The sequence below is a fragment of the Phocoena phocoena genome, chromosome 4 (assembly GCF_963924675.1).
Source record: "Phocoena phocoena chromosome 4, mPhoPho1.1, whole genome shotgun sequence".
Classification (NCBI taxonomy): Eukaryota; Metazoa; Chordata; class Mammalia; order Artiodactyla; family Phocoenidae; genus Phocoena; species Phocoena phocoena.
Window position 1 is genome coordinate 78,992,018 of NC_089222.1, and position 25,447 is coordinate 79,017,464.

General features: G+C 36.6%; 1 protein-coding gene across 1 annotated transcript in view; it reads left to right on the plus strand.

Moving 5' to 3' along the window:
• POLQ (DNA polymerase theta) overlaps positions 1 to 25,447 on the plus strand; it is a 114,041-nt gene that overhangs the window by 26,113 nt on the left and 62,481 nt on the right. Inside the window, exons 11-15 of the mRNA XM_065876433.1 lie at positions 1,555 to 1,759; positions 2,085 to 2,227; positions 22,159 to 22,352; positions 23,231 to 23,355; positions 24,666 to 24,909. Coding sequence (XP_065732505.1) covers positions 1,555 to 1,759; positions 2,085 to 2,227; positions 22,159 to 22,352; positions 23,231 to 23,355; positions 24,666 to 24,909 — 911 coding nt within the window. The remainder of the gene's footprint in view (positions 1 to 1,554; positions 1,760 to 2,084; positions 2,228 to 22,158; positions 22,353 to 23,230; positions 23,356 to 24,665; positions 24,910 to 25,447) is intronic.

Below are 25,447 nucleotides of genomic sequence, written 5' to 3' on the forward strand. Positions count from 1 at the left end.
AAGTCTGAACCTCTTCTACTTTATATAGTTATTTCCTGGAGTTTAATACAGCTAGTGCCATATGAATCTACTTCAAAACAGTGTATTAAATCACAAATGCCAGATGGTTATTTTTTAGATGTTCTTTATTATTTTCTGAATTTAAAAAAATGATGACAGGGCTTCCCTGGTGGCGCAGTGGTTGAGTGTCCACCTGCCGATGCAGGGGACACGGGTTCGTGCCCCGGTCCGGGAAGATCCCACATTCTGTGGAGTGGCTAGGCCCGTGAGCCATGGCCGCTGAGCCTGCGTGTTCGCAGCCTGTGCTCCGCAACGGGAGGGGCCACAACAGTGAGAGGCCCGCGTACTGCAAAAAAAAAAAAAAAATGATGACAAAAATGGACCTTAGTTCCTCCATCCAGATAATACCTGTTGACATTAAAATTAAATTACAAATACACAATTAGAAGTTGCAAACTTCTACAGACGGAAGTATCTAAAGTGAAAAATAAAACCTTTTGCTCAGAGTCCTCAAAGGTAAACACCTTTTAACTGTTTCATGTAGTCATCCAAAAAAGTTTCTATTCCTATACCAGCATGCCTTGCTGTTGGTTTCATTGCTGGTGCTGGAGGACTGGTATTGTACTTATTCTCGTTTTTTCCCCTTTAGCTCTGTTTGAAAAAAAAAAGAAAGTAATTGATAGCACAGGGTAGATAAGACTGTAGAAAGTAGGCACTCATACAGTGCTGAAACTCTTTTGGAGAGCAACGTGGCCATACCTACTAAGAATTTTTTTAAAAATGCACAGACATTTATCCAGCAGATTCACATCTAGGAATTTTACCTAGGGATGTATTTGTGAAATTTCATCAAATTAAAGATACAAGAATGTTTATTATAGCTCTATTGGTAATAAGAAGAAACTGGAAACAACTAAAATACTATTAAAACTAAACAAATCTTGGTAAAACTATGCTTTGCTGTCATTAAAAAGAATGAAATAGCTCTGTTTAGACTGATTTGGTATGTTTCCAGTATACTTTAAATGACAGAAGACAAGGGGCAGATTAGTATATGTAATAGAATAGTTTGAGGAAAATGATATCTATAAGATGCCACTTTCATCTTTTTCTACACTGATTCTCACCCCTCTTCTAGGTGGGGAGTATTCAATGCTTGCATTCATATATGCCCACATATTTAAAAAAGGAAGGATGAGTAGAATTGATTTGGTTCATGGCCATGAACCATCAACACCTCCTTTATATTATATATGTTATATACTTATATATGTATATTATTTAATTATGTTGTTAATTCCCACATTTCAGATAGATAATAATTCATTTATTTTCATTTATGAGAACATGCTATATCTACTTTTAAGGAAAACTTTTCATGTTGTCAGTAGGTGTTATCTACCTTTGTAATGAATGATGGTGGAAGAGTTAATAAAGAGTCTCTACATTAAGATGCTGATAATATTTTAAGAGAACAAAGTTATTTCTTTTATATTTTGAGGACCTATGTGTCTTATTAAAAAGTTACAGAATATTTCAAACCTCTTGTCTCAGATAATAGTTGGTGGCGTGGCAAGTACATCACAGGACATACAAACTTACGCTTCTTGCACATTTTTGGCTGCAAGTATGAAAGAAGGGAAGCAGGGAATTCAGAAAAATAAAGATTCTGTTCAACTTGGAGCAATTGAGGCCTGTGTAATGTGGCTACTAGAAAATGAATTCATCCAGATTACTGAAGCTAGTGATGGAACAGAAGGTAAATTATTCTTAATTGCAACTTACTCACTTTTTCACCTTTAGTGATTTAGAGTATCTAAGACTGCTTAGTAAAAGGAAATTGACTTTTTCAGCAGTATAAAAGGAAACTGACTTTTCAACTCATTTTTAGTAAATCAGTGCTGTGTTCAGCAACATCAGACAATTAGCATAGAGCCTGCTAATAAATATCCATGCATTGGATTCTGTTTGTAAAATTTATCAGAGCCTTAAAATGTTAATTATAGAATGCCAAAAGACAGCATTTGTTTTATTTTATTTATAACATTTGATCCTTTATTTCTCCTCCCCCAATCCCAAATCAGGAAATGTGTATCATCCAACACATCTTGGTTCGGCAACTCTTTCTTCTTCACTTTCTCCAGTTGATACTTTAGATATTTTTGCTGACCTCCAAAGAGCAATGAAGGGCTTTGTTTTAGAAAATGATCTGCATATTGTTTATCTGGTAAGTTCTGCTTTCTTCATTATTATATTTGTGAAAATGGGGAGAAAATACCTATAAGAATCCTGAGCATCAAAGATACCCTAAGGGAATATCTTGTCTGCTTCCCTTGACTAGGGTAGTACTGGTGGGAATAGAGAAGAAGTAAGAAGGATTGTTGTAAAGGAATAAGCTAAATGTTCTAGTGACCTTTTCAATCTACTTGCCTACTTGTCTTTTTTCTCCAACTTTCTTTCAAAAAGTATTTGAGGTGACTTATTAAAAAATATGTATTATATAGTATGTAAGAACACAGCAAAGGACAATGAGATATCTGGAAATTAAAGATAAGATCATAATGTAAAACTCAAGCAAATGTTGGTACATAAACAAGAACACCATTAAGTCATGTACAGTTGTTGTGCCCAACATTGGTTCTGGGCTGTCTAGCAGCTGTAGCAAAGAGGGAAGCTTTGTTAGTCTCAATATTCATAAGATAAAAAACAAAAAAATTTAGGAGAAGCATTGCATTTTATTGCCTAAGAGAAATGTCTTAGAAAGATACTATGGGACTTAGATTCTTGATAAAATATTTATAGTAAATGCAATTAGGAATTTTAAAAGTTTGTCTACATTAGGTAATCTTTTATAAATGTTATTTCTTATAACAAATATTTTTGATAAGAATTGAGTAAAATAAAGTTTGAGATCATATTCTCTGGGAAGAACCTGACCGGAAATAAATACTTAATTTTGCAATTAAGAGCAGATGTAGGGACTGGTGTAAGCAAGATGGTGGTATAGGAGATCCCTGGCTCTAGTCCTCATCAAAAATACAGATTAGCAACTATTCACAGTCAAGAATGCCTTTCTGAAAATCCCAGAACCTGGTGGTGAGGTTAAAACACTCTCTTAGAGCACAAAAACTGAGAGAGGCCACATTAGAACACTAAGAACAGTGGTTTCACTTTGATTCTGTTGCCCCTCCTTCAAGCAAGCACAGTGCCACACTGAGGCATCCAGTTTCTCTAGTGGGGTGAAGAGAGTCAAGGTAGTCATCCAGTTTCCTCAGCATTCTGGAGTATTCCCTGGGAAGGTCACTTCTGTCTCGCCTCATGGAGAACCATGGGAGAATTGGCAAGGCTAGACCACCAAGGGTCAGGTAGTAACAAAAAAAGTGGGCGGGGCTCACAGTGACCAGTGTGTGGATCATGGCAGTGGCTCTGCATCTCTCCTGGCCACCTCACCCAATCAGAGAGGCCAGTAAGCGATTCCACTCACTGTGGTATCAGAATGATGTCCCCATCTGGCCAGGAAGCAGGGTGAGCAGTTCTGCCCAGCTGGCATCCCTGGCTAGTGGCCTGTGCATAATCCTCAATGTATATTTATACATTTTTATTTTTTATAATTTTGGGAGAATTTGTGGAGGGAAAAAGTAGTAACAGAGCCAGATTAAGAATGTGATTTATGAGCTCTTAATAAAGGTCATAATAAAAACCTTTTAATTTAAAAAAAAAAAAAAAGAGAGCCAAGCCAGCAGCCCCACCAGATGGCAGAGCTTGCTTGCAGTCTTGCCTGACCAGGGACCCTGACTGTGGAACATAGCCTGGAGTCCTGCATGAACACAGAGTTCATCCTGTGGGCACACCCAACTGTGGAGCACAGTCTCTGTCTACACCTGAACATGGAATCCAGCTAATAGCACCAACCAGCCAGGGAGTACAGTTTGTTCCTGCCTGACCAGAGAACCCAAGCAGCAGCCCCACGCAACCTCAGAGCTCAGCCAGTGGTCATGCCTATCCATGGACCCCAGCTAGCAGTTCCACCTGACCAGGCAGCTCAGGCAGTGGTCCTGCCTGAATGCAGAGCTGAGCCAGTGGCCCCACCCAACCAGAGGCCCTGCCTGCCCTCCTATGGACTCTACCAGCTGGCCCTTTCTAGAACCCCAAGCTAGCCTGACTAGTGAAGGTCTTTCTTTGCCAAAGCAAATGTGAGGATTGGAAGAGGAGACTGCTTCCTCAAATGCACAGACACCAACACCAGTATGCAAGAATAATGAAGAATCAGGGAAATATGACACCACCAAAGAAACTAATAAAGCTCCAATAACCAAACTTAAAGAAATAGAGATCTATGAACTGACTGACCAAGAATTCAGACTAATCCTTTTAATGAAGTTCAGTTACTACAAGAAAACACAGGCAACAGAACAAAATAAAGAAAACAATACATGAACATAATGAGAAGTTCAACAAAGAAACAGAAACCATTTTTAAAAAGCCCCCTAAGCCCCCTAAAACCCAGAAATCCCAGAGCTGAAGAATACAATGAGTGATCTGTAAAATTCAATAGAGAGCTTCAAAAGCAGACTTGATCAAGCAGAAGAAGGAATCAGTGAACTCAAAGATAGGTCATTTGAAATTATGCATCCAGAGAAGGGGGGATGGAAAGAATGAAGAGTAAAAAAACCCTGCAAGACTTATGGGATGCCGTCATATACGTTATTGAAGTCCAAGATGGAGAAGAGAGAGAAAAAATGGCAGAAAGTCTATTTAAAGAAATAATGGCTAAAAACATGCCAAATATGGCGAGAGATATGGACATGAAGCTAAAAGGACCCCAAACAGGTACAACCCCAAAATGACTTCATCTAGACACAACAAACTGTCAAAAATCCAAGAATCAGAATTTTGAAAGCAACAAGAGAAAAGACTCTTGTCATGTACAAGGAAACCTCAAAAGGCCATTAGTGGATTTCTTAGCAAAAACTTTCCAGAGAGAATGGTATGATATATTCAAAATATTTAAAGAAGAAAACTGCCAACTAAGAATGCTATACCAAGTAGTTCTGTCCTTCAGAAATGAAGGTAAGATAAAGACTTTCCCAAACAAACAAAAGGTGAGGAAATTCATCACCACTGGACGTGCATTATAATAAATGTTAAAAGGAGTTCTTCAAGCTGAAATGAAAGGATGCTAATTAACAGTGTAAAAACATACAAATGTATAAAACTCACCGCTAAAGGTAAATTTATAATCAGATTCAGAATTCTGAATGTAATGGTGGTATGTAAATCACTTTTATACAAAAGTTAAAGACAAACATTGAAAATAACTATAATTACAATAATTTGTTAATAGATACATAAGATAAAATGTAAATTGTAATATTAAAGGCATAAAATATGAGGGGATGGAGAAGTAAAAGCATAGAGTTTTTGTATAGCATCGAAGTTAAGTTGTTATTAGCTTAAAATAGGTTTTTATAACTATGTATACCGTGGAATATCATTCAGCCATAAAAAAGAAGGAAACCTTGCCATTTGTGACAACATGGATTAACGTGGAGGGTGTTGTGCTAAGTGTAATAAGCCAGACAGAGAAAGAAAAATTTTGTATGGTCTCGCTAATGTAGAATCGGAAAAGTTGAACTCAGAAACAAAGGAGAATGGTGGTTGCCAGGGGCTGGGGTATGGGGGACATGTGGAGGTGTTGGTCAAAGGGTATAAACTTCAGTTAAAGGCATACCTCCTCGTTTTATTGCACTTTGCTCTGCTTCATTGCACTTTGTAGATACTGCATCTGTTTTTTAGAAATTGAAGTTTTGTAGTAACCCCACATTAAACAAGTCTTTTGGTGCCATTTTTCTAACATCATTATTTTTATTTTTTATAACTAAAAATTTTATTTTTATTTATTTATTTTTGGCTGTGCCTTGCGGCTTGAGGGATCTTACCTTGCGGCTTGTGGGATCTTAGTTCCCCCACCAGGGAGCGAACCCCGGCCCTCAGCAGTGAGAGCATGGAGTCCCAAATACTGGACTGCCAGGGAATTCCCTAACAACATTATTTTTAGATTAAGATGTGTACATGGTTTTTTAGACATAATACTATTGCATACTTAAGAGACTACTTTTATATGCACTGTTAAACCAAAACATAACTTTTATATGCACTGGGAAACCAAAAAACTTGTGTGCCTCACTTTATTGTGATAATTGCTTTATTGTAATGCTTTTTTTTGTTGTTTTGTTTTTTTACATCTTTATTGAAGTATAATTGCTTTACACTGGTGTGTTAGTTTCTGCTTTATAACAAAGTGAATCAGTTATACATATACATATGTTCCCATATCTCTTCCCTCTTGTGTCTCCCTCCCTTCCACCCTCCCTATCCCACCCCTCTAGGTAGTCACAAAGCACTGAGTTGATCTCCCTGTGCTATGCGGCCGCTTCCCACTGGCTATCTATTTTACGTTTGATAGTGTATATATGTCCATGCCACTCTCTCACTTTGTCACAGCTTACCCTTCCCTCTCCCCATATCCTCAAGTCCATTCTCTAGTAGGTCTGTGTCTTTATTCCTGTCTTACCCCTAGGTTCTTCATGACATTTTTTTTTCTTAGATTCCATATATATGTGTTAGCATATGGTATTTGTCTTTCTCTTTCTGATTTACTTCACTCTGTATGACAGACTCTAGGTCCATCCACCTCACTACAAATAACTCAATTTCGTTTCTTTTTATGGCTGAGTAATATTCCATTATATATATGTGCCACATCTTCTTTATCCATTCATCCGATGATGGACACTTAGGTTGTTTCCATCTCCTGGCTATTGTAAATAGGGCTGGAATGAACATTTTGGTACATGACTCTTTTTGAATTATGGTTTTCTCAGGGTATATGCCCAGTAGTGGGATTGCTGGGTCATATGGTAGTTCTATTTGTAGTCTTTTAAGGAACCTCCATACTGTTCTCCATAGTGGCTGTACCAATTCACATTCCCACCAGCACTGCAAGAGTGTTCCCTTTTCTCCACACCCTCTCCAGCATTTATTGTTTCTAGATTTTTTGATGATAGCCATTCTGACTGGTGTGAGATGATATCTCATTGTAGTTTTGATTTGCATTTCTCTAATGATTAATGATGTTGAGCATTCTTTCATGTGTTTGTTGGCAGTCTGTATATCTTCTTTGGAGAAATGTCTATTTAGGTCTTCTGCCCATTTTTGGATTGGGCTGTTTGTTTTTTGGTTATTGAGCTGCATGAGCTGCTTGTAAATTTTGGAGATTAATCCTTTGTCAGTTGCTTCATTTGCAAATATTTTCTTCCATTCTGAGGGTTGTCTTTTGGTTTTGTTTATGGTTTCCTTTGCTATGCTAAAGCTTTGAAGTTTCATTAGGTCCCATTTGTTTATTTTTATTTCCATTTCTCTAGGAGGTGGGTCAAAAAGGATCTTGCTGTGATTTATGTCATAGATTGTTCTGCCTATGTTTTCCTCTAAGAGTTTGATAGTTTCTGGCCTTACATTTAGATCTTTAATCCATTTTGAGCTTATTTTTGTGTATGGTATTAGGGAATGTTCTAATCTCATACATGTACATGTAGCTGCCCAGTTTTCCCAGCACCACTTATTGAAGAGGCTGTCCTTTCTCCACTGTACATTCCTGCCTCCTTTATCAAAGATAAGGTGACCATATGTGCGTGGGTTTATCTCTGGGCTTTCTGTCCTGTTCCATTGATCTATCTTTCTGTTTTTGTTCCAGTACCATACTGTCTTGATGACTGTAGCTTTGTAGTATAGTCTGAAGTCAGGGAGCCTGATTCCTCCAGCTCCTTTTTTCGTTCTCAAGATTGCTTTGGCTATTCGGGGTCTTTTGTGTTTCCGTACAAATTGTGAAATTTTTTGTTCTAGTTCTGTGAAAAATGCCAGTGGTAGTTTGATAGGGATTGCATTGAATCTGTAGATTGCTTTGGGTAGTAGAGTCATTTTCACAATGTTGATTCTTCCCATCCAAGAACATGGTATATCTCTGCATCTATTTGTATCATCTTTAATTTCTTTCATCAGTGTTTTATAATTTTCTGCATACAGGTCTTTTGTCTCCTTAGGTAGGTTTATTCCTAGATATTTTATTCTTTTTGTTGCAATGGTAAATGGGAGTGTTTTCTTGATTTCACTTTCAGATTTTTCATCATTAGTGTATAGGAATGCAAGAGATTTCTGTGCATTAATTTTGTATGCTGATCCTGCTGCTTTACCAAATTCATTGTTTAGCTCTAGTAGTTTTCTGGTAGCATCTTTAGGATTCTCTATATATAGTATCATGTCATCTGCAAACAGTGACAGCTTTACTTCTTCTTTTCCGATTTGGATTCCTTTTCTTCTCTGATTGCTGTGGCTAAAACTTCCAAAACTATGTTGAATAAGAGTGGTGAGAGTGGGCAACCTTGTCTTGTTCCTGATCTTAGTGGAAATGCTTTCAGTTTTTCACCATTGAGGATGATGTTGGCTGTGGGTTTGTCATATATGGCCTTTTTTATGTTGAGGAAAGTTCCCTCTATGCCTCCTTTCTGGAGGGTTTTTATGATAAATGGGTGTTGAATTTTGTCAAAAGCTTTTTCTGCATCTATTGAGATGACCACATGGTTTTTCTCCTTCAATTTGTTAATATGGTGTATCACATTGATTGATTTGCATATGTTGAAGAATCCTTGCATTCCTGGAATAAACGCCACTTGATCATGGTGTATGATCCTTTTAATGTGCTGTTGGATTCTGTTTGCTAGTATTTTGTTGAGGATTTTTGCATCTATGTTCATCAGTGATATTGGCCTGTAGTTTTCTTCCTTTGTGACATCCTTTTCTGGTTTTGGTATCAGGGTGATGGTGGCCTCGTAGAATGAGTTTAGGAGTGTTCCTCCCTCGTCTATATTTTGGAAGAGTTTGAGAAGGATAGGTGTTAGCTCTTCTCTAAATGTTTGATAGAATTCACCTGTGAAGCCATCTGGTCCTGGGCTTTTGTTTGTTGGAAGATTTTTAATCACAGTTTCAATTTCAGTGCTTGTGATTGATCTGTTCATATTTTCTGTTTCTTCCTGATTCATTCTTGGCAGGTTGTCCATTTCTAAGAATTTGTCCATTTCTTCCAGGTTGTCCATTTTATTGGCATAGAGTTGCTTGTAGTAATCTCTCATGATCTTTTGTATTTCTGCAGTGTCAGTTGTTACTTCTCCTTTTTCATTTTTAATTCTATTGATTTGAGTCTTCTCCCTTTTTTTCTTGATGAGTGTGGCTAATGGTTTATCAATTTTTTTTATCTTCTCAAAGAGCCAGCTTTTAATTTTGTTGATCTTTGCTATTGCTTCCTTCATTTCTTTTTCATTTATTTCTGATTGATCTTTATGATTTCTTTCCTTCTGCTAACTTTGGGGTTTTTTTGTTCTTCTTTCTCTAATTGCTTTAGGTGCAAGGTTAGGTTGTTTATTTGAGATGTTTCCTGTTTCTTAAGGTAGGATTGTATTGCTATAAACTTCCCTCTTAGAACTGCTTTTGCTGCATCCCATAGGGTTTGGGTTGTCGTGTCTCCACTGTCATTTGTTTCTAGGTATTTTTTGATTTCCTCTTTGATTTCATCAGTGATCACTTCGTTATTAAGTAGTGTATTGTTTAGCCTCCATGTGTTTGTATTTTTTACAGATCTTTTTCTGTAATTGATACCTAATCTCATAGCATTGTGGTCGGAAAAGATACTTGAAACAATTTCAATTTTTAAAAATTTACCAAGGCTTGACTTGTGACCCAGGGTATGATCTATCCTGGAGAATGTTCCATGAGCACTTGAGAAAAATGTGTATTCTGTTGTTTTTGGATGGAATGTCCTATAAATATCAATTAAGTCCATCTTGTTTAATGTATCATTTAAAGCTTGTGTTTCCTTATTTATTTTCATTTTGGATGATCTGTCCATTGGTGAAAGTGGGGTGTTAAAATCCCCTACTCTGAATGTGTTACTGTTGATTTCCCCTTTTATGGCTGTTACTATTTGCCTTATGTATTGAGGTGCTCCTATGTTGGGTGCATAAATATTTACAATTGTTATATCTTCTTCTTGGATCGATCCCTTGATCGTTATGTCATGTCCTTCTTTGTCTCTTGTAATAGTCTTTACTTTAAAGTCTGTTTTGTCTGATATGAGAATTGCTACTCCAGCTTTGTTTTGGTTTCCATTTGCATGGAATATCTTTTTCCATCCCCTCACTTTGAGTCTGTATGTGTCTCTAGGTCTGAAGTGGGTCTCTTGTAGACAGCATACATACGGGTCTTGTTTTTCTATCCATTCAGCGAGTCTGTGTCTTTTGGTGGGAGCATTTAATCCATTTACATTTAAGGTAATTATCGATATGTATGTTCCTATTCCCATTTTCTTAATTGTTTTGGGTTTGTTATTGTAGGTCTTTTCCTCCTCTTGTGTTTCTTGCCTAGAGAAGATCCTTTAGCATTTGTTGTAAAGCTGGTTTGGTGGTTTTGAACTCTCTCAGCTTTTGCTTGTCTGTAAAGGTTTTAATTTCTCCATCAAATCTGAATGAGATCCTTGCTGGGTAGAGTAATCTTGATTGTAGGTTTTTCTCCTTCATCACTTTAAATATGTCCTGCCAGTCCCTTCTGGCTTGCAGAGTTTCTGCTGAAAGATCACCTCTTAACCTTATGGGATTCCCTTGTGTGTTATTTGTTGTTTTTTCCTTGCTGCTTTTAATATGTTTTCTTTGTATTTAATTTTTGATAGTTTGATTAATGTGTCTTGGCGTGTTTCTCCTTGGATTTATCCTGTATGGGACTCTCTGTGCTTCCTGGAGTTGATTAACTATTTCCTTTACCATACTAGGGAGGTTTTCTATGTAATCTCTTCAAATGTTTTCTCAGTTCCTTTCTTTTTCTCTTCTTCTTCTGGAACTCCTATAATTCGAATGTTGGTGCGTTTAATGTTGTCCCAGGTCTCTGAGACTGTCCTCAGTTCTTTTCATTCCTTTTTCTTTATTCTGCTCTGCAGTAGTTATTTCCATTATTTTATCTTCCAGGTCACTTTTCCGTTCTTCTGCCTCAGTTATTCTGCTATTGATCCCTTCTAGAGTATTTTCAGTTTCATTTATTGTGTTGTTCATCGTTGGTTGTTTCATCTTTAGTTCTTCTAGGTCCTCGTTAAATGTTTCTTGCATTTTCTCTATTCTATTTCCAAGATTTTGGATCATCTTTACTATCATTATTCTGAATTCTTTTTCAGGTAGACTGCCTATTTCCTCTTCATTTGTTAGGTCTGTTGGGTTTTTATCTTCCTCCTTCATCTGCTGTGTGTTTTTCTGTCTTCTCATTTTGCTTATCTTACTGTGTTTGGGGTCTCCTTTTTGCAGGCTGCAGGTTCGTAGTTCCTGTTGTTTTTGATGTCTTTCCCCAGTGGCTAAAGTTGTTTCAGTGGGTTGTGTAGGCTTCCTGGTGGAGGGTACTAGTGCCTGTGTTCTGGTGGATGAGGCTGGATCTTGTCTTTCTGGTGGGCAGGTCCACGTCTGGTGGTGTGTTTTGGGGTGTCTGTGGACTTATTATGATTTTAGGCAGCCTCTCTGCTAATGGGTGGGGTTGTGTTCCTGTCTTGCTAGTTGTTTGGCATAGGGTGTCCAGCACTGTAGCTTGCTGGTCATTGAGTGAAGCTGGGTGTTGGTGTTGAGATGGAGAGCTCTGGGAGATTTTCACCGTTTGATATTACGTGGAGCTGGGAGGTGTCTTGTGGACCAGTGACCTGAACTTGGCTCTCCCACCTCAGAGGCACAGCACTGACTCCTGGCTGCAGCACCAAGAGCCTTTCATCCACACGGCTCAGAGTAAAAGGGAGAAAAAGTAGAAAGAAAGAAAGAAAGAGGATAAAAGAAAATAAAATAAAGAGGAAATAAAATAAAGTTATTAAAATAAAAAATAATGAAGAAAAAAAATTTTTTTAAGTAAAAAAACAAAAGAAAAAATGGACAGATAGACCCCTAGGAGAAATGGTGAAAGCAAAGCTATACAGACAAAATCTCACACAGAAGCATACACATACATACTCACAAAAAGAGGAAAAGGGGAAAACATAATAAATCTTGCTCTGAAAGTCCACCTCCTGAATTTGGGATGATTCGTTGTCTATTCAGGTATTCCACAGATGCAGGGTACATCAGGTTGATTGTAGAGATTCAATCCACTGCTCCTGAGGCTGCTGGGAGAGATTTCCCCTTCTCTTTGTTCACACAGCTCCCGGGGTTCAGCTTTGGATTTGGCCCCGCCTATGCGTGTAGGTCGCCGGAGGGCGTCTGTTCTTCGCTCAGACAGGACAGGGTTAAAGGAGCCGCTGATTCGGGGGCTTTGGCTCACTCAGGCCGGGGGGAGGGAGGGGCACTCTGCGGGACGAGCCTGTGGTGGCAGAGGCCGTCGGGATGTGGCACCAGCTTGAGGTGCGCCGTGCTTTCTCCCGGGAAGTTGTCCCTGAGTCCCGGGACCCTGGCAATGGCGGGCTGCACAGGCTCCCCGGAAGGGAGGTGTGGATAGTGACCTGCGCTCGCACACAGGCTTCTTGGTGGCGGCAGCCGCAGCCTTAGCATCTCTCATGCCCGTCTCTGGGGTCCGCGCTGCTAGCCACGGCTCGCGCCCGTCTCTGGTGCTCCTTTTAAGCAGCGCTCTTAATCCCCTCTCCTCACACATCAGGAAGCAAAGAGGGAAGAAAAAGTCTCTTGCCTCTTTGGCAGGTCCAGACTTTTCCCCGGACTCCCTCCCAGCTAGCCGTGGTGCACTAACCCCTTCAGGCTGTGTTCACGCCGCCAGTCCTCTCCCAGTGCTGAAGCCCTAGCCTCAGCTCCCAGCCCCGCCCGCCCCGGCGGGTGAGCAGACAAGCCTCTCGGGCTAGTGAGTGCCAGTCGGCACCGATCCTCTGTGCGGGAATGTCTCCGCTTTGCCTTCTGCACCCCTTTTGCTGTGCTCTCCTCTGTGGCTCCGAATCTTACCCCCTCCACCACCCACAGTCTCTGCCCCTGAAGGGGCTTCCTAGTGTGTGGAAACCTTTCCTCCTTCACAGCTCCCTCCCACTGGTGCAGGTCCCGTTCCTATTCTTTTGTCTCTGTTTATTCTTTTTTCTTTTGCCCTACCCAGGTACGTGGGGAGTTTCTTGCCTTTTGGGAGGTCTGAGGTCTTCTGCCAGCGTTCAGTAGGTGTTCTGTAGGAGTTGTTCCACGTGTAGTTGTATTTCTGATGTATCTGTTGGGAGGAAGGTGATCTCTGCGTCTTACTCTTCCGCCATCTTCCCCCTCTTCCCTCTATTGTAATGTTTTGAACTGAACCCAGAATATCCCCAATGTATGCCTGTGTAAGATGAATAAGTTCTGGGAATTTAATGTACAGTGTAGTGATTTTAGCTAATAATACTGTATTGTATACTTGGAATTTGCTTACAGAGAGAATCTCACCACACACATGCACACGGTGGTAACTATGTGAGGTGATAGTTGTGCTAATTAACTTGATTGTGGTAATCATTTCACAGTGAATACATATGTCAAATCATTATATTGTACACCTTAAATATATACAATTTCATTTGTCAATTATGCCTCAATAAAGTTGGGAATGGGGAAGGAGCAAATGCATGTGTTTTGATAGGCAAGAGAGTGGGGGGTAAATTTCAAATTATAAGAATTAGGAAGGCTTATCAAGAAATGTATTTCAAAAAGAACACTATATAGAGGCGAGCAGAGGAGAAATTTCTGGACAGGGCCTTCCCTCCGCCCCCCCTTCCAGTGAACATGTGTACTACGTGGGTGATAATGTGTTCAAAGTTCTGTGCCTGAGAATGTGTCTAAGGAGAATCTCAAAGCTGGTCTTACCAGTTATCTGGCATGGCCTTAAAAATAAGTCTCATTTATTTTACATTGGTTATGATTATGGGTTCTAGAGTCAGACTGCCAGTTTCCTTCTATGAAAATTAGATTTAATGCAAGTTACTAAAATAATTGCTGATAAAACATGTGAGTGAGACTTCTGTAAAGCTCTGAAAAAAAGTTATAATCTATATGGGAAAACAACTAGAAGGATACTGTTCACAGAGTATTTTGCAATTTTCTTTAATGTCAAACTTCACTTGACCAAAAGAGAAACTGGATTTATGAGACAATGTATTGTGGGTATGGTTTACATAAGAAAGCCATGGTAAATTCTAATCAATAGACTCACACTCAAAAGACCTTAACCCTGTCTCAAAAAATTGCCAAGTTAATGTACATTTATTTTTTAAATAAAACATTTAAGTTTGCATGTACTATTTTGTTTTTTGAATATTTAAAACATTTATGTGATTCAAAAGTCAGAACTATATAAAAAGGAATACCCAGTGAGGTCTGGCAGCTATATGTTAATGCTCTGCATGCCGTTTCCTCTTACCTTCATAGATAATTGTTTTCATTAGTTTCTGGTGTATGTCTTTTCTTTTTCATTGTATAAATATTAGCAAGTGCTAATAAATATTAGAAAGTGCTTAGATACGGTCTCACTTTACCTTTCTTATTCAGAGGATAGTATTCTATATACATTACTTTGTACCTCTTTTTCCCCTTTAACAATATATCTAATATATCTTGGAAATCACTCTTTGTCAATTCATGGGATTTTTATTCTTTTTATATCTGTGTAACCCCATTGTGTATGTGGATAATCCATTGTTTATTCAGTCAGTTCTCTGATGGATATTTGAGTTGTTCCCAATATTTTGGTATGGCAAATGATGCTACAGTGAGTAACTTTGGCATATATTATTGTTTAGTTTAGTTTTGATGGAGGTGTATCTTTGCGAAAGAATCCTAGAAGTATGATTGCTGGGTCAAGTGTAAAGACACAGGTGATTTTGGTTTTGCATTGCCCTCTATAGCGTTTATATCATTTTCCAGTTTTACCAGTGCTATATGAGAGTGGTATTTTCCCACAACCTCATAAATAAAATTATATTGTCAAGCTTTTATATTTTTGAGTGTACTTTTTAATTTACACTTTTTATTATGAATAAATTTGAACATTTTTTCTATATGTTTAAGGTAGTATTTTATTTTCTATGACTTGTCCATGTCTTTTGCACATTTTTCTATTGTATTTTTGGTCTTTTTCTTAAGTTTTAACAATTCTTTTACATATATTAGGGAGAGTAGTTCTTTGTGGTATAAATATTTTTCTTCTAGTTTTTCATTTGGCTTTTGACTTTGTTTATTGTGTGTTTTGTGTAGCATTTTTAAAAATTGTAGTTGAATTTTGAACTTTAGAATCAGTGAGAAATGCTTTTCTTGCTCTGAGATTATAAATTCTCTCACATTTTCTTCAAGTAATTATATGATTGTAGTCCCTCTCTTTTGCGCTCTATTTCATTTAGAGTTTATTCTAATATATGGTTCTTCAATTTTATCTTTTTTCATAATGGCTATCTGTAGTCACATCTTTATTTTTTAAAAAGATTTGTTTACACACAGTGACTGAAAAATGTTCTTCAGCTTTCATTTAACTTTTTTCTCCAATTTTTATGTGCTAATTTGCATTTGTGTTTAGATGCTTTTCTAATTTCCATTTGTTGTTGGGTATATTTCTATTTCATTTGTTGACCTGACAACAGACCAATTTTACCAATATGTACACTACTACCTCTGTTTTAATTAAAAGCTTTTATTGTATTATCTAGTAGGGTTAGTTTCATTGCTCTCCTTTTTTAGTGTTCATAGGTATTCTTGCTTACCTCCCTTTTCATATATCGCTTAGAATTAACTTGGTATTTTCATTGGTATTGTTAAATTTATACATTAACATGGAGGAGAACTGACTGACATCCCTTTTAATTTGATTGATCTTATTCATGAAAAGAGATGTTTTTCTATTTCTTTGAGTCTAGTTTGGGGCTTTCAAGAGTGTTCTGAAAATTTTCTCATAGGGAATTTGAGTTTTTTTTAAATAGCTTTGTTGCAATACAATTCACATAGTATATAATTTAAAGTGTACAAGTAAATGATTTTTAGTATGTTCACAGAGTTGTGCAGTCATCAACATCTAATTTCAGAACATTTTCATCACCTCAGAAAGAAACCCTGTACCTATTAGCAGTCACTCCCCATTTTCCTTCAACCTCCTCATCCTCCCCTACCCCTGAGCAACCACCAGTGTGATTTCTGTTTTTCTATAGACTTTCTATTCTATTCTTATTCATATAAATGGAATTATATAATATGTGGTCTTTTATGGCTGATTTCTTTCACTTAGCATAATGTTTTCAAGGTTCATCCATGTTTTATCATGTATCAGTTCTTAAGTCCTTTATATTGCAGAATAATATTTCATTGTAGAGATGTACTACATCTTTATCCATTCATCAAAATGATGGACATTTGATACGTTTTTACTTTTTGACTATTATGAGTAATGCTGCTGTTAACATTCATATTCAAGTTTTTGTGGACATATGTTTTGGATTCTCTTAGGTGTATCTCTAGAAGTAGAACTGCTGGATCATATGGTAACTCTAATTTTAACATTTTGAGGAGCTTCCAAAGTCCTAAAAAGCAGCTGCATAATTTTACATTACCATAAGCAATGTACAAGGGTTCACATTTCTCCACATCTCTCCAATGCTTGTTTTTATCTGTCTTTTTAAGTATATCCTTATGGGCTTGAAGTGCTATCTCATTATAGTTTGAATTTGTCTTTCCCTAATGGGTAGTGATGTTGAACACCTTTCCATCTGTTTCTTGACCACATGAATATCTTCCTTAGAAAAATATCTACTCAGATCCTTTGCCCATTTTTAAATTGGGTTATTTATCATTTTATTGTTGAGTTGTAAGAGTTCTTTATATATTCTGGATACAAGTCTCTTATGAGATATATGATATGGAAATATTTTCTTGTATTCTGTGGGATGACTTTTCAAGTTTTTGATTATGTCTTTTGAAGCACAAAGATTTTTAATTTTGATGACAATTAACAATGTTAAGTCTTCCAGTTAGTGTACTTGGCTGTCTTCACATTTGTGTAGGTCTTTAATTTCTTTCAACAGTTTTTATAGTTTTCAGAGTACAAGTTTTATGTCTTTTGTTAAACTTATTCTTAAACATTTTATTGTTTTTAATGCTATTGTAAATGGAATTCCTTTATTAATTTTCTTTTCAGATTGTTTATTGAAATGTATGAACAATTTTTTAATATTTTGATCTTGTATGCTGCAGCCTATTAAACTTGTTCATTAATTTTAATAGTATTTTGGTGGATTCCTTAGGATTTTCTATATACAAGTTCATATCATTTGCAAATAGAGGTAGTTTTGCTTCTTCCTTTCCACCATAGATGAATTTTATTTCTTTTTCTTGACCTGTCTAGAATCTCCAGTTAAATACCAATAGAGATAGTGAGAGCAGACATCTTTGTCTTGTTCCTGATCTTAGAGGGAAAGTGTTCAGGCTTTCACCATCAAGTATGATGTTAGCTGTGGATTTTTTGCACATAGCCTTTATCAGTTTGAGGAATTTACCTTCTATTCCTAGATTGTTGAATTTTTTTAATCACAAAAAGGTGTTAGATTTTGTGACGTGCTTTTTCTGCATCTATTGAGATCATCATGGGATTTTTGTCCATTATTCTATTGATATTACATTATTTGATTTTCAGATATGATATTAATCTTGAATTTTCTGGGTAAGTCTCACTTGATCATGTTGTATAGTACTATTTACATGTTGCTAGATTTGGTTTGCTGGTATTTTGTTGAGGATTGTTGCATCTACATTCTTAAGACACATTGGTCTGTAGTTCTTTATTCTCATGATGATTTTGTGTGGTTTTGAGGTAGTGAATGAATTAGGAAGTGTTCCTCTCTCTTTTTGGAAGAAATTGTGAAGGATTGCTGTTAATTATTTAAACATTTGGTAATAGATTTTACCAGTCAAGCCATTTGGGCTTAGACATTTCTTTGGAGTACATTTTTTGATTACTAATTCAGTCTCTATTCTTGTTTTAGGTCTATTTAGATTTTCTATTTTTTCTTGAATCAGTTTTGGTAGTTGGTATGTTTCCAGGAATTTGTCCATTTTATCTAGGTTATCTAATTTGTTGGTATTCAATTGTTCATAGTATTTTTTTATGATTCTTTTTATTTCTATAAGGCAGTAGTAGTGTCCCCTCTTCCATTCCTGATTTTAGTAATTTTAGTATTCTCTCTTTTTCTTGATCAGTCTAGCTAAAGGTTTCAGTATTGTTTCAAAGAACTGTTAACAGTACTTAAATAAGGAAGCCTGTCTTAGCAGCTTACGTAAGCAAACAAGAACTTAAGCCTTAGTCAATGCACTTGAATCCAAGAAAGTGAAACTTGAGAACAACCAATCACAAAAAGCCAACTAGGTTCTCCCAAATAAGGCAACTGCTGAAGCGATAACCAGTCCTATAATTGCTTTGCTTTTCTTCAGCATCTTCTCTTTAAAAACTTTGCCCCTAGCTCCTGTCATTAGAGGACTCCTAACTGCCTTTGGTTTTGCGCTGCCCAATTCTAATTGGTGCATGCTCAAATAAACTCTTGAAAATTTTAATGTGTTTCAGTTTACCTTTTAACAGAACCTATTTTGGGTAGGTTGATTTTCTCTATTATTTTTTACTCTCTGTTTCCTTAATTTCTGCTCTTTATAGTTTTTTTTTTTTTCCTTCTTGCTTTGGCTTTCCTTTGCCCTTCAATTTGCAGTGTCTTAAGGTGAAAGATTAGGATATTGATTTTAGATCTTTATTCTCTTTTAGTATAGGCATTTATAACTATAAATTTCTTTCAAAGCACTACTTTCACTGTATCCCATAAATTTTGGTATTTTATGTTTTCATTTTTTATCTTCATCTGTTTCAAGGTAGTTTTTAATTTCAATTGTGATTTCTTCTCTGACCCATTGTTATTTAGTAGCATCTTGTTTAATTTCCACATTGTGAATTTCCAAAATTTTTTTAAATTTAGTTTTAATTTCATTCCATTGTTAGAACACATATTTCACATGATTTCAATCCTTTTACATTTATTGAGACTTGTTTTATTGCCTGGTAGATGGTCTGTCCTGGAGAATGTTCTATGTGGCCTCAAGAAGAATGTGCATTCTGCTGTTGCTGGTTGAAGTTCTACAGATGTCTGTTAGGTCTAGTTGATTTACTGTATCATTTTCACCTTCTATTTCCTGTTGATCTGCTTAGTTCTTCTTTCCACTGTTGAAAGTGAGGGTATTTAAATCTTCAACTCTTATTTTTGAATTGTCTGTTTCTTCATTTCTGTCAAGTTTTGTTCATGTGTTTCAGAACCCTGTATGTATTTACAGTTGTTATGTTTGTTTGTTGGATGGGTCCTGTTGTCATTATAAAATAGTCCTCTTCTGTGAACTGTTTTTTAGAAGTCTATTTTATCTGATATTAGTCTAGTTACTCTGGCTTTGTTATAGTTGTGGTTTGCATATTTTCACTTCCTTTTACTTTTGACCTGTTTGTATTTTTGAATCTGTAATGTGTCTCTTATAGACAGCATATAGTTGGATTCTGGTTTTCTTCTTATCCAATCTGTCATTCTCTGTCTTTGATAGATTATTTAGTCCATTTGCATTTCATGTTACTATTGATGTAGTTGGATTTACATCTTCCACATTTTGTCTATTTTCTATATATGTCACATCTTCTTTTGTTCTCTTGTACTTTTACTGATTTCTTTTGAATTAAGCAAAACTTTCTAGTATAACATTTAAATTTCTTTTTCTCTATATTTTTTGAAGTTATTTTCCCAGTAATTACTTAAGGGGTTAGCATATACAGCTTAAAATTTATACTTACTTAATCCCATTGAGATATAGAAACATTATTCTTGTATAGCTGTATTCCTATTCCTTTTTTTTTTTCTTTTTGGTGCTATTAGTGTTATACATGTTACATCTAATCTACATGTGTTACAAACCAACAATACATTGTTATAATTGTTATTTTATACAATTTTATGTCTTTAAAGAAGCTGAGAGTAGAAAGGAGAACAAATGTATACGTATAAAATTTGCTATATTTACATTTTTATTTAAGATTTGTGCTTCCCTTTATTTGTTTCTATGGATTTAGTTACTCTCTCTTGTTATTTCCTACTTCAATATAGCTTTGCTCCCATCTGCCTCCTTTGGGCTGTTATTATCAAACATTTTGCATTTTTATATGTTTTATACATACTGTTTTGTACAGTTGCTTTTTAAAGTCAGTCAAGAGAAGAAAAGAGGGGAAATATGCAATAATACTATCTTTACAAGTACCCATGCAATTACCTTTGTTGGCACTCCTTGTTTTTCTGTGTGGAATTAATATACTGTTTTGGGTCACTCTCTTTCAACCAGAAGAGCGTTTTCTTTAGTAGTTCTTGTAGGCAGATCTGCTAGCAACAAATTTTCTGTTTATCTGGGAATGTCTTTGTTATGCCTTTATTTTATAAAGTTAGTTTTCCTTTATATAAGATTCTTTGTTGACTTTTCTTTTCTTTCAGCAGTTTGAACACGTTTCACAGCATTCTGTCCTCCATTGTTTTTTTTCTTTTTTTGTGGTATGCGGGCCTCTCACTGTTGTGGCCTCTCCCGTTGCAGAGCACAGGCTCCGGACGCGCAGGCTCAGCGGCCATGGCTCACGGGCCCAGCCGCTCTGTGGCATGTGGGATCCTCCCGGACCGGGGCACGAACCCATGTCCCCTGCATCGGCAGGTGGACTCTCAACCACTGCGCCACCAGGGAAGCCCTGTCCTCCATTGTTTTTGATGAGAATTCGGCTCTTAATTTTTTTTGGTTTCCCTTGTATATGATGCATTGTTTTTCTTTTGCTGCTTTCATGATTTTCTCTTGGTATTTTACATTTTGACTCTGATGCATCAGGGTGTGGATCTTTTTGAGCTTTCCTAGTTGGAGTTCACTTTTAGTCTCTGGCATATGTAAAGTTTTCCGTTAAATTTGGAAAGGTTTTAGCCATAATTTCTTCAAATGTTCTTTCTCTTCCTTTCTGTCTTCTTCTGGTACTCTCATTATGCATATGTTGGTACACTTTAATGCTTCCCACATTTCTCTGAGGCTCTGTTCATTTTTTTTTCCTTTTTTCTCACCTCTCAGATTACATAATCTTGATGGATCTATCTTCATGTTTGCTGATTCTTTATTCTGCCAGCTTGCATCTACTGTTGAGCTCTATAGTTAATAGTTCATTTCAGTTGTATTTTTTAACTCTAGAATTTCCATTTGGCTCTTTTTTTTTTTTATCATTTCTCTTTATTCATATTCCCTACTTGGTGAGACATTGTCATCATACTTTCCTTTACATTATTAAGTGTGTTTTTTGTTGTTGTTGCTGTTCTTTGACCATACTTATAATGTCTCTTTGAAGTCTTTGCAGATATTTCTGACATCTGGAACCCCTCAAAGGTGTTTCTTTTGCCTGCTTTTTCCCCTGTGTTTGGGACACATGTTTCTGTTTCTTTGAATGTCTCATTGTTTTTTTTGTTGTTGTTGAATCCTGGACACTTCAGATAATAAATATATTATAGCAATTGTGAATATTGATTCCTCTTTCCCCTCCCTGTATTTTCTCAGAAGTCATACAAAATACTTAAGATTGTATTTAACATCAGAATACCGAGATTAAAAGTGTCTATGATTAAAGTCCTTGGATTCTGTAAAATCCAGCTTGTGTGCTTAGTGGTCTCTTCTTTTCTCTTGTCAGTGAGTTGTTTGTGATTAAATGAAGTTTCCATATAAGTGAGGCATTATCACATTTAGAAATTTTTCCAAATACTGAAAACTTTGTTTGTTTTTTTGGTATGCAGGCCTCTCACTGTTGTGGCCTCTCCTGTTGCGGAGCACAGGCTCCGGACGCGCAGGCTCAGCGGCCATGGCTCATGGGCGCAGCCGCTCCGCGGCATGTGGGATCTTCCCAGACCAGGGCACGAACCTGTGTACCCTGCATTGGCAGGCGGACTCTCAACCACTGCGCCACCAGGGAAGCCCATGAAGCCTTTGTTTTTAACATGAAGTTTATGTTTACAATTTTGTCCCTTTTGTAATGCAGTAGTTTTAGGTAATGAATGATGCTTCTTCCCTTTAGGTTACACCTGTGTTTGAGGATTGGACTACTATTGATTGGTATCGATTTTTCTGTTTATGGGAGAAGTTGCCAGCTTCTATGAAACGGGTGGCAGAGCTAGTGGGAGTTGAAGAAGGGTTCTTGGCTCGCTGTGTGAAAGGAAAAGTAGTAGCCAGAACTGAGAAACAGCACCGACAAATGGCCATCCATAAAAGGTAAATATCAAGGAACCTGGACTATCCAGTTTTTAACACAGTATTGGATATACAGTAGATGTCCAGTTTATTGTAATCACTTTCATTGTCATTAAAATAAAAGTTTTGGCTGAATATAGTAAAAATTTTCAACTTCTTGTATTTACTGAATGTATTGATATTTTAGTTTCTTTGTAGCTTATAAGAAACTACTATATATCAAGACTTTTTAAAGTAGAACACTTAATTACTTTCTTCCCTTAAAGAAGATATGATCAGAATTGCCAACTTAGTGTGGCTCCATTTGAGGATATGGTTTGTATCATCCTTTGAATTGATTTGTTACCAGTAGGGAAGAGCCAATTAAAAGATTCAGGTGGGGAAATTGTACAGGCTTTAGCTTCTTTGAAATATAATAAAATTATTTTTCTTAAAGCATTAGTCTCATATTATTTACATCATAGTCAAGTGTAAATTTTGTGAGGATTATATACTTGGCTTATTTGTGGCACAGTTGCCTTTCACATCAAAACTTCTTTATAACCAAATTTTGATTGAAATATGATTAGGTGATATAATTGTGTATCAAGTGTTCTTTAAAATTTTTGTGCCATCATATTTCTTGAACCAAGTCTCATTTCTTAAAATTAGTTAGCATTATTGAAATATGAACAAAATCTTTTTGTTATACAGATATTAGTTTTTTGCTATAGTACTAACATATGTTAGAATTTACAAACATTGAGCTCTTTGTCCACTAATCCTATATCCTATTAGGAATCTTATCCCTTTCTCACCCTCTTACCTTTTTTGGTTCTTTCTTGTTTCTCAACATACATTGTACTTTCATAGTAGAGTTAAGTGACCTTTTACCATACTTTTGGTAATTTACTTTCCAGGTTTTTTACCAGTCTTGTGCTATTAGATTTAATCAGTGAAGTTCCCTTAAAGGAAATTAATCAGAAATATGGATGCAGTCGTGGACAGATTCAATCGTTACAACAGTCAGCTGCTGTTTATGCAGGTCAGTTAAACAAGTGTTCCCACATTTATTTAAGACTCTGTGGTTTGAGGTCAAGTTAAGATTACTTTTTTTCAAATTCCATTTTACTGTAGGTTTCTCTAAAAGTGAGGGGATCATGTTAAGCTATAATTTTGTGTAGTTCCTGTCATCATCAGAACACCCAAAACTATGACTTCTGGGGGCTCAGTTACCCTGCTACAGAAGACTGGCAGCTGGCTGAGTGTCTGGATCTTGGTCCCCTTCCATTCCCTAGCAACCTGCTGACCATCGCTCTTCTTTCTGTTTTTCTGTCTTTTTTTTTGGCGGGGGGAGCGTATTGTAAGAAGAAACAGACACAGTTCTCACTGGTCTTCATTTTCTCATCAAGTTATTGATTAATACTTGTTACTGTGGAAGATGGCAAGTGGAGAGGGATTTCTAGACTTCTGTCTCATTGTTTTAAATATCTGTTCTCTAAGGAAATACTGGTCTTTCTTAATAAAATTAAGCTCTTATCTTCTAAGCTAGGCAAACAAGGGAAGTTCTAGGTCTGGTTTTACCAAGAAATCCTTAAGCCCTTAGGAGGGAAATCCTGGGCTGCTGGAGAGTGTGTTTACACGTGTAAGAAGTTTCATTGTGAAATTGTGTGCATGAGAGATTACCGAGGGAAAGATGCCAGGAGAGGGTAGTAAGAAGGGAGAGACTTACCCTTCAACTCACTGGCATCAAAGATCTCAGATTACCTCTAGGGTTAATGTTCTTGTAGGGAAGTGATTTTCTTAATGACTTGACACTTGGCTACTCTGGCCTCTTTATTTCAAGAGGGTATAGCTATCAAGCTGGGCAACCTTTTTTTTTTTTTTTATGAAATTATCAATGGGACTTTCACTCTTTGTAAATAATCCTCTCAGCACTTGACAGTTTAAATTAGCTCTCTTGTTTTCCTCTAGGTGAAAAGAGTTCTTTACCTGTTTTAAGAGTTCTTTCTTCCTTAAAGAAAGTAAGGAAAAAATTGAGAGAGAGAGAGAGAGAGAGAGAGAGAGAGGCGAACTAGTGAGGGCTTTTTGTTTGTTTTGTGTTTATGTGCTCTGCCTCAATTTTTTCAAATGCAAGTTCATGATTAAGAAAAAATGAGATGATATTTAGTGTGTCTAGCCAATTAGCTAGGCCCTTAAAGATGTCTACTCTCCTATTATTTTATACCTTGGGCCTGTTAAACTTTATAATTCTGCAGAAAAAACAACAACAGTGAAACAAAAATACATCTCAAGAAACGGAGAATTGGTCTAGAAAGAATTTTTAATTCAATAAATATTATATGAATATTCTAGGGATGATTACAGTGTTTTCTAACCGCCTGGGCTGGCACAACATGGAACTACTACTGTCCCAGTTTCAGAAGCGTCTTACATTTGGCATCCAGAGGGAGCTGTGTGACCTGGTCCGGGTATCCTTACTTAATGCACAGAGAGCCAGATTCCTCTATGCTTCTGGCTTTCTTACTGTGGCCGATCTTGCCAGAGCAGATGTTGCTGACGTGGAAAGTGTTCTGAAAAATGCTGTGCCTTTTAAAAGGTAAGAAAAATCCCCTTGTCTACATATGTTATTAAATGAAAACAGGTCAATTTGTAAATAATAGATAATATATTAAAATACTTTTCCCTTAGATAATATCGTGCCATATTTGGTATAAGTGGAAGAAAATGTGGCTCCTTTTCCCCTTTGAGGATTACTTTTTTCTTTTTTTGTATGTTTAAAATATATTTTATGACTTTAAAGACACTTCTAAATGTATCATAACTCTCTCCTAGAAAGTTTGAGTAAAGTTAAGTTACCAATGTTTCTGCTTTGATGGATTTTAGTTCTCAGTATATATCCAGGACTCATCTTAGATTTTCTTCAGGCAAGAAAACTTTAAAATATACTCTTCTTGAATATTCTTTGTAATACTAGTCCCTCAAAAACAGTTTATGAGAAGAGGACTTCTTGAAGTGTGTGTGTGTGTGTGTGTGTGTGTGTGTGTGTGTGTGTGTTTGTGTGTGTGTAACCAATTCATTGAATGGGCTGGACTCAGCATATTATCAAGGAATAGCTTAATTATTTTCTCAACCAC